Raw genomic sequence first — 8726 nt, 5'->3', positions numbered from 1 at the left:
AGTTTTCTCCAACACCACAGTTCAAAAGCATCAATTCTTTGGCTCTCAGCTTTCTTCACAGTCCAACTCTCACATCCATACACGACCACTGGAAAAACCATAGCCTTGACTAGATGGACCTTTGTTGGCAAAGTAATGTCTCTGCTTTTGAATATGCTATCTGGGTTGGTCATAACTTTCCTTCCAAGGAGTAAGCGTCCTTTACTTTCATGGCTGCAGTCACCATCTGCAGTGATTTTGGAGCCCAAAAAAATAAAGTCTGACACTACTTCCACTGTTTCCCCATCTATTTCCCATGAAGTATATAGGTTATGCTTATTCTTTACTGTTTAACCCGATTCTGTGGTTGAAAACTATTATCTAGTTACTCAGAGTGTTCTTGGGACATAATTTGTTGATGCCAGTTAATTCCACTTCATTGAAATCAAAAGTCAGTGGGAAGACGGCTGATGTAGGAGTCAGAGTGTTCGGTTCCAACTCTCACTCCTCCTGAATTAGCTCTGTGACGCGGGGGGCTCGCCACCGCCCTGAGCTTTACTGTCCTCCTTTGTAGAACAAGGTGTAGACCAAGTCCTTGTTCAGATCCTTTCACAGCCCTCCACGTCTGGGAGCAGACTGTTCTCAGCTGAAGTTTTCATTTACCCATTTCAGATCAGCTTTAGTTAAACCATCAGAGGGAGGGACAAATGCAGTCTCCATGGAAGAGTCTCCTTGTCCCAGTGCTGCGTATAGTTAAGTGATGCTTGGCATTTCACCTAAGGAGTTCACTGGACTAAATCCTACTTGGTCCTCCGGAATAATGATCTCTCAATGAAGGCATAGCTTTTCACTTTATCTGGGAAGGAATTTTTAATCACACACAAAAAGCTCATACTTATTATTCAGGTTCTACTAATCGTGTTTCCCAGACTAGTATACTGTTTGCCTTGAGATACTTGTGATATATAGAATTTCATAATAAAGCCTGCTCATGCACAGAGAGAGTGATTCCAATCCCCTGGTTATCCCCAGATCTCATCTTAGCCAGTGGGTTAAAACTTCCCTCCAACAAAAGAAGTACAGCAACAGTGAATTAAGTGGCTAAGCTTTAACATTTTAAGTTTTACTTTATTTTACAGTAAAGTTTTACTGTATTTTACTTGTATATTTATTTTACCTTCAAATACCAGTGCTAACGCGTAGCTGGAACCAAGAGCCAATCATGGTATCCCATAAGGGTGGGGATTCAGAAGGAAGATTTGGTCCAGCCTCCCTTTGCAGGTGAAGAGGCAGAAGCTGGGGAAAGTCAAGTGACCGATGCGGGCCGCACGTGCTGTGCACGGGTCAGTGAGTGGCCCGAGCGGGGCTGTGCCCAGTCCCCCGGCTCCAGCTGCTCACTGCAGACCATGCCGCTGCCTGAGGCTCAGGGGGTGAGGGGCAAAGTGCATGGTCAGGTTGTGAGAGAGCACAGCCATGGCATCTGTGAAGCCGGCAGCCAGGGGGTGGTGAAGGGCACCTGAAACCAGGCTGCCCGAAACCTGGAACCGGGCCCTCATCTCTGCACCCGGGAGCCCCCACCCAGCCTGGTGCCCAGTGCTTAACACGGTGCACAGGAGACGTGTGCCGAGTGAAGGGACGTGAAAGAACATTCCTTATCCATGATCGAATGGCTCCACGAGTTTTCTTTCTTCTTTAAGGTGCTTGAACACTTCCCCCTGCTGCTGTATATCTTGGCGGCGAAAACACTAATCCTCTGCCTGGCGTTTGCCGGAGTCAAAGTCTACCAGAGGAAACGATTGGAAGCAAAGCAGCAAAAGGTGGAAGCTGAGAAGAGGAAGCAGGCGGAGAAGAAGGAGAGCTAAAGGGGAGTGAAAGGTATGGGCTTTGCAGACTGAACTACACGGCAGGTTAGGGCGGGCCTGCCCCTGGATGTGATGAGAACTCTGCCTCCCTCCGGCCTGAGGCTCTGGGACGGCGCAGGGCCCCACCTGCCCCCGGAGGTCGGGCAGCTCTGTGTCAGGTCCAAGTGCAGGTCCTGACCTTTGAGCCCCGTCTGCTCTGGGGCCACAGGGGATGGACAAGTCCTCACCTCTGCTCCGAGCCTGCAATGGTTCTCCCTTCACAGGAGCAGGGGTGTTTGACAGAATTTGGGTCACAGGACTCTTGATACTTTCGGAAAGTTGTGGACCTTCTCCCTGGAGAAGCTCACATACTAGAAACACCTAAATTGGACCTAACATTGCAGACAGGGATGGGGAGGATGTGGGATCGCAGGTCACATAAGACCCCTACCTGTACCTAAGATTAAGAAATCCTGCTGACGTCAAAATGAAGTCTGACTCCTAGATTCGGCATGTAAGTCCTTCTCCACTCGTCCTCACCCAGGTCATGTGTCCCCCGCTGCTGCCTCTCCCCATGCTCCTGCAGACCACCTTCACCACAGTAGACTCTCTTGGCCTTTGCTTGTTAGTCCTCTGGCCCAGAACGCCTTCCTTATGACCACTCCACCAGCACAAAATCTTCCTCATTGCTATAGCCTGGTGCCTGTCTCAGAGCTCATCTGTGTGTGTATGTGCGTGCACACTCAGTCGTGTCCAACTCTTTGTGACCCTCACCAGGCTTCTCTGACTCTGGGATTCTCTAGGCAAGAATTCTGGAGGGGGTTGCTATTTCCTACTCCAGGGGATCTTCCCAACCCAAGGATGAAACCCAGGTCTCCTGCGTTGACAGGCAGATTCTTTACCACTGAGCCATCTGGGAGCTGCCCCATAGCACAGGGGCTGCCCAGAACGTGTTTGTTTTTAAGGCACCAGGAGGAAGTTATTCAACCCCCAGCTTACAGGCTGGACTAATAACGGTCAGCAGGTTCCTTCATTCTCCTGTGCTCGCCCACTTTCATCACTTGTCAGGTTGAGGTCTGTGCTTTTCTCTAAAAAATGAGAGGACTCACATATGGTAGCAGGAAATCCTAGATAAGTGGTTTCCAAAGTTGATTAATGATCAGGTTGCCTGGGTTTTTTGTTACAATGCAGATTCCCAGGGTCCAGCCTCAGAGTGACTCCGTTACATCTGTGGCTGGATCTGGGCACCTGTTCTTTCGAAAACCTCTCAGGTGATTCTTCTACTGTCTTCTCAGCAGCTGGGTTTGGTGACCTCCAAAAGCCCTGTTAACCCTGAGATAGGCTTCTGTAGAGATGATTTCCTTTACAGGACTCATAGATTTTTCATTAATAATAATTGCAATATGTCTTGAATGATCTGTGCTAGCATTTTCCTAAGCATTTCACAGACAGCCATGTTACTGACCACTCCTGGCAGCCCTGTGTGGTCCATTCAGACTGAGAACATGGCCCACCCCGTACACGGTCAAGGACAGACAAGCAGAATTGAACCCAGGTCGGACATCCAACCGCAGGGCCTCACCCCTGGCTGCACTGTGTCCATCCTCAGGATGGAGCCGTGGGAAACACTGGGCTCCTGGTCCTCCCTCTAGGATAGGGGCAGTCCTCTCATCGCCCACTGCTCCCTGGGCCTTGGCGAACTGTACACGTTACAGGCAAAGGAAGTTACTGTTATTAAACCTTGCCTTCTGGAAAAAAACATTTTTATTGACTGAAATTTAGGAGCAGGCACTAGAGTGGGGTGGGGGGTGCTTCCCAGGTAGTGCAAGTGATAAAGAACCCACCTGCCAGCGCAGGAGACAGCAGAGTCATGGGTTCGATCCCTGGGTCAGGAAGATCCCCTGGAGGAGAGCATGGCAACTCACTCCAGTATTCTTGCCTAGAGAATCCCCCTGAACAGAGGAGCCTGGCGGGCTACAGTCCATGGGGTCACAAAGAGCCAGGCACCACTGAAGCAACCTAGCACACACTAGAGCAGGGAAACGGGGAGTACTTGGAAATTAGAAAAGGTGAGGGAAGGCAGTTTCCATTGAAGTGTTGCCTGGACTTCTAATCCAGACAGAGTTATCATTTTGTGCGTTAACTGCAGAGAGGAAGCAGAGATTAGATGTGAGATCACAGATACTTCTTCCCTTCCCCAAATGTCCATGGCAGCCCAATGTGAAGGAGAGATGCCTGGCTTGCCCACCCAGCCCAGAACTGACCAGGGGGCTCCGGTTACCCTCCCAGGTAGGGGGCTTATCAGCGTTTAGCCTGGAGCCTTGTTTTACACCGAAGGGATTTTTAGATGAAAGGAAATTGTGATGCTAAAAATACATGATCGATAGACAAGCCTCCGCAGTTTCTGTTTCAGTTTAAATAGCTGAGCATAAACGTAGATGCTGAGCAAGTAAAACATTCACAGTTATTCTGCCAGACAGTTCATCGTCGTCCCTTTGGTCTTCCTTTCTAGATTTTGTGGTGTAACTGTCAGCTCAAGTGGACTCCAGCTGAGAAGAAAGTCTTAATTATTGAACAATATGTCAGAAGACAAACTCGCAGCCTCTAGTCTAACTGAAAATGATGTGAATTTTTATATGCTTTTAGAAGAACCAGTATTTTGTTTGCTAAAATAAAATAACCTTTGTAGAATAAGCCAGAGTACATGTGTGCCTGTCTTCTCCCTCCCCGTCGCTCTCCTCTGTGTAGTCAGAGGAGGAGGGAGTTTTGCGTTTCCAGCATTTCCTTGCCGTTGGCGCCAGATCAGAGGTGCCCCTCTGTAGAGGACTGGGCTGTAGATGGTCCCCATCACCCAGCCCTCCATCCTTCTTATCTGCTCCCTGGCACATCCACTCCTTGTCTCCTCTTTAGCTCCTCCTGCAAGCACTGTGGCCCTTTCTCATGTTTGCATCCTTGGGGTGGAGGGAGGCTGTTCACCCCTCCAGCAGCGTTGGCACCTCTGCTGAGCCTGTGAGGTCCTTGCAGGGAGGAGCTGGGGTGAGACCTGCCTGCAAGGGTGGGTACCAAGTCTAGGTCAGGCTATCGGATCCCTTTGCGAAGAAGAAAGAGGGGCCCACGTGTGCTTTGTCCTTTTCCCACCAGTTTGCTTGTTGGGATTTGCTGGCATGAGATGAAGGACAGGATGCCAAGAAGACTTTCAGATTTGAGATAGAGGGGCCCGTAAGTATTTTTCTCTGCATCTAACAGACTGGGGTCTCTACTAAAAAGTTCCTGTTTTTTCACTTCTCTCAAGATACCGGAGAGGATGGGGAATGAGGACACAGTAACCAAAGCCATAGATATGGTGAAATATTTGGTCTCATTGCTTGCAGCCACATGGGCAATTTGCAATTTGCAATATTCGTAGATCTCCACCCCGACCCCCACGCCACCCTGGCCCAGATTGGTAGAACTTGGATTTTTAAGCATGAGGGATAAAAGGAATTACATTTTTCTTCCATTTTGCTATGAGTGCTGGATGCTCCTTGTCACAACTTAGAAAACGGAATTTATAGAGAATCAAAGTTTTAAATGGCTTCCCATGTGGCTCAGTGGTAAAGAATCCACCTATCTATGCAGGAGACATGAGTTCAATCCCTGGGTCGGGAGAAGGAAATGGGAACCCACTCCAGTATTCTTGCCATGGACAGCGGAGCCCAGCGGGCAACAGTCCATGGGGTTGCAAAGAGTCAGACACGACTGAGCAACTGAACACGCAACACACACACAGAGTTTTAAATATGGGAGATTTTGACTCTATAAGCTACAAATCCCAAAATAATCAGAGGGGGACTTCCCCCTGACATTTCATGGAGAATCTATGCCTACCTAGTTCAGGTTTATTTTAGGAAAATATCCTTCAGCTATTTTTTTTTTAATTTTTAAACTTTACAATATTGTATTAGTTTTGCCAAATATCGAAATGAATCTAGTTCAGGTTTATTTTAAACACAGGTGATTGCCTAGACTTTGGGGTTTAAACCTCAGTTTTGGAAATTGTGGAACATCTTGCCATCTTCTTGAAAAATTGGGTAGCAGATAACCTGAGCATGGGAATAAACCACTGACCATGCCCATGGGTTTTCTGTAAACTGTTGGGGGTTTAACTCCTTCTTTCTGATACTCTCTTCTGCCACTACAGCTGCTAAGTCACTTCAGTTGTGTCCGACTCTGTGCGACCCCATAGACAGCAGCCCACTAGGAGAAGATAATTAATCACTGTAATGTCGCTAAGTCGTGTCTGCCTCTGCAACCCCATGGATTGCAGCCCTCCAAGCCTCCCTGTCCTTCACTATTTCCTGGAGATTGCTCAGATTCATGTCCATTGAGTCAGTGATGCCATCTAACCATCTCATCCTCTATCGTCTCCTCCTGTCCTCAATATTTCACAGCATCAGGGTCTTTTCCAATGAGTTGGCTCTTTGTATCAGGGGGCCAGAGTATTAGAGTTTCAGCTTCAGCGTCAGTCCTTCCAATGAATATTCAGGGTTGATTTCCTTTAGGATGGACTGGTTGATCTCCTTGCAATCCAAGGGACTCTCAAGAGTCTTCTCCAACACCACAGTTCAAAAGCATCAATGCTTCAGTGCTCAGCTTTCTTTTTGGTTCAACTCTCACATCCATGTGTGACTACTGGAAAAACCATAGCTTTGACTATAGGGACCTTTGTGGGCAAAGCAATGTCTCTGCTATTTACATGGACAGAAACCATATGCATGTTCAGGCCTCACTAGATGTGTCATGACTGTGCCACTGGTGCTCAGAATGGATGAACGAATAAATATAAATATGACCCTCATGACCCACGTGGAAATGAGTCAGGAACTTGGCTCATCACTGTTAACAGGTTGCTGTCAGGGACTGAACTGTGTCTCCCCCAAATCTCATGCTGAAGCCCTGACTCCCAGCACTTCAGAATGTGACGATATTTGGAGATAGGGTCTTTAAAGAGCTGATTAAGGTAAAATGAGGTTCAAGGGATGGACCCTAATCCCAAAGAACTGGTGACCTTATAAGGAGAGGAGATTAGAACAGAGACAGGTGGAAAGTCCAAATAAGAACACAACAAGAGGGTGACCATGTGCAAGCCAAGTAGAAAGGTCTCAGGTGAAACCAGACCTGTGATACCTTGATCTTGAACTTCCAGCCTTCAGAACTGCAAAAAAATTAATTTCAGCTATTTTGTTATGCAACCTTAGCAAACTAACACAACTGTGAGTCTCTCTCCAGACCTACTGCAGATGTGATGTACCATCATGGATAGCCAGCAGTTCCCATTCCCATATCATAGAAGCCAGACAGGAATTGTTCTCAGTGTGTTCCATGATGCTTTAAAATCCAAAGTGTATCCATGGGACCAGCTCAGCTGTAAGAAAGCCCTTTATGAGGTCATCGTCCTACTCTGGCCAGAGGGAGGCAGGCAAGTTTTGAAAAACTCTTGAAGACCTCCCATGCCTCACTTTGCAAAACCTCTTTTGAGAAACATCATTACCAGAAATCTATTCAATAGCATCAAGAAGAAGCAATGTCTCCAGTATTTGCAAACACTGAGAACACTGCAATACGATGGGTTTACAACAGTATATTTTGGGGAAACTGATATCCCTGAGAGTCTTGTAACTGGGGAAGATTTTAGTGATGGTTATTACATGCCGACTCCAACCTGGTGTGTTGTGCATGCTGGTGGTAGTCAAGGATGGGTGCCGTGGAAATATCGAATGTTCCTAAGGGATGAGTTATGCATCAAACAGGAAGACAACCTCTTCTTCGAGTTCTGTGATGTGGTGAAGAAGGCCTATGGCAAGTGCGCCATTGTGGTCAAAGAGAGAAGGCGGCAGGACGAGACGAGGCCAAAGGAGGGCAAAGAGACTGAGGCCCAGGCCCATGTCCCCTCGGTGGTTAACTTAACAAGCATCACATGTTGTCCTGAGGTAGCCAAGTCCTATGGCCATAAACTACTCACTCTGCCTTCTCCTTACAATTACCTGAACCCTTTAGACTCAGCCTGGTCTTCTCTGAAATGGTTCATCATCAATAATAGGAAGGAGTTTTGTCTGCAGTCTGTGGATGGTGTCTATTCTTACCAGTATATACTCTTCAGTGATTTAATCAGCAAAGGAATTGAAAGGATAAACCTCAGCAAGTGGAGGACAATAACTACCAAAGTACGAAGATGGGAAAATTACTATCTTGGTAAACTTTCTTAAGGGTGGTGATCCCTCCGACCAGTGGTAGGACGGTGCTGTGGGCATGATCTTTACTGATTCTGTTGGTCTTGATTCTGGACCACTGTGGCCAAAGACACTCTAATAATGACCTCACAGGGATCCTGTGAGAACTGAGGTTCCTAAGGGCTTTGGTAAAGTGCTGATGGGTTGCTGAGGGGTTTCATTAAATCTTGTTGGTAAATTAGTAATCTTGACTCTCATTCTCATCAAGGCCACTTTGAGGGCTTTTATGTCCGTGGGAGGATTCAGGTTAACCCAGTCCAAAGGAGCCTGGTGGTGAGTTGAGGTGAACAGAGCTAAAGGTTGTATGGTCAAAATTTAGGTCTGGGAGAAAAAGAGAACCGAGTGTGTGGTCACAAAAAGTTGAAATTAACTAGCGTGCCTACCGGTTTCAGTCCACCAGAGTAATCCATGGGGAGGCAGTTTGCCATTGACAGTTGTGGTCTAAGTGGTGGCTGAACTGGCTTTTTCCTCCCGTTGCTTGAAAGCAAGGAGGCAGAGGGGTGAGCAAGAGACACCCAAGGAAATTAAATCCCATGCAGATCCCCCAAGGCAACTTGGTAGTCCCCATGAGGAACCTGGGAAGCTATGACAGTAGTTGGTTCAAGTAGGACTTAGTGGGCAACTGGGTGACATAAAC

General features: G+C 47.4%; 2 protein-coding genes across 2 annotated transcripts in view; both read left to right on the top strand.

Moving 5' to 3' along the window:
- The window catches only part of SMIM11 (small integral membrane protein 11), a 16117-nt gene extending 11602 nt beyond the window's left edge, over nt 1-4515 (top strand). The window contains exons 3-4 of the mRNA XM_010862253.1: nt 1677-1854; nt 4333-4515. Coding sequence (XP_010860555.1) covers nt 1677-1841 — 165 coding nt within the window. The 3' untranslated portion in view covers nt 1842-1854; nt 4333-4515. The remainder of the gene's footprint in view (nt 1-1676; nt 1855-4332) is intronic.
- Nucleotides 4516-6543: 2028 nt separating this feature from the next.
- LOC105004604 (chromosome unknown open reading frame, human C21orf140) lies at nt 6544-8267 on the top strand. The gene has a single exon (XM_010862252.1). It carries the CDS (start codon nt 7310-7312, stop codon nt 8063-8065), a length of 756 nt encoding a protein of 251 aa, XP_010860554.1. The 5' UTR covers nt 6544-7309; the 3' UTR covers nt 8066-8267.
- The last annotated feature ends 459 nt before the right edge of the window (nt 8268-8726 follow it).

This window comes from Bison bison, unplaced genomic scaffold (assembly GCF_000754665.1).
Source record: "Bison bison bison isolate TAMUID 2011002044 unplaced genomic scaffold, Bison_UMD1.0 scf7180017864481, whole genome shotgun sequence".
Lineage (NCBI taxonomy): Eukaryota > Metazoa > Chordata > Mammalia > Artiodactyla > Bovidae > Bison > Bison bison.
The sequence above is the reverse complement of the archived record's forward strand: the minus strand, read 5'-3'. Positions and strand labels throughout refer to the sequence as shown.